We start from the raw sequence: 524 nt of genomic DNA on the forward strand, positions 1-524 counted from the left end.
CAGCTTAACTTTCTGCAGCGTCCCTCAAACGTGATCACAAACATCCTTAATGGTTGCTGCTGAAGTCAAATGTCTCTATAAGATTGTGACATTTTTATTTCAAATGTGATCAAGCTATAATTACCTTTTGGACTGAAGTAATAAAGTTATGAAATTCCTCCTGGTGTTGGTCTAATTGGATCTTCAGCTGCTGCCATCTCTAAAAACAGGAAGTGTGTGGTTGTATCTCCAGGTACAGCGATTTGGTGGGAAAATCCATTTTTTTACTATGACTGCACTAACATGTACTGAGGAAGAAAGAAGAAGTCCTGCCATCCTGGAGCTCCACACACTTTGGTGTCTCACTTCACTTCTTCATGATCGACGACAACTCCAGAATCATGCTCTGAAAGACAGAAGAGGAAGAAGGCTAATCAAATCCCAACCAGGAACAGGTTTGAGATTCATCCATTCGTTCATCCATCCATCCATCCATCCATCCATCCATCCATCCATCCTTCCATCCATCAATTCATCCATCCCTC

At 41.8% G+C, this 524-nt stretch overlaps 1 protein-coding gene across 1 annotated transcript in view; it reads right to left on the minus strand.

Moving 5' to 3' along the window:
- Window positions 1-232: 232 nt before the first annotated feature.
- The window catches only part of gja10b (gap junction protein alpha 10 b), a 5906-nt gene continuing 5614 nt past the window's right edge, over window positions 233-524 (minus strand). Inside the window, exon 2 of the mRNA XM_004083983.4 lies at window positions 233-385. Within this exon, the coding sequence (XP_004084031.2) occupies window positions 347-385 (39 nt within the window). The 3' untranslated portion in view covers window positions 233-346. The remainder of the gene's footprint in view (window positions 386-524) is intronic.

The sequence above is a fragment of the Oryzias latipes genome, chromosome 24 (genome assembly GCF_053564925.1).
Source record: "Oryzias latipes strain Hd-rR chromosome 24, Olatipes_Hd-rR_3.1".
Classification (NCBI taxonomy): Eukaryota; Metazoa; Chordata; class Actinopteri; order Beloniformes; family Adrianichthyidae; genus Oryzias; species Oryzias latipes.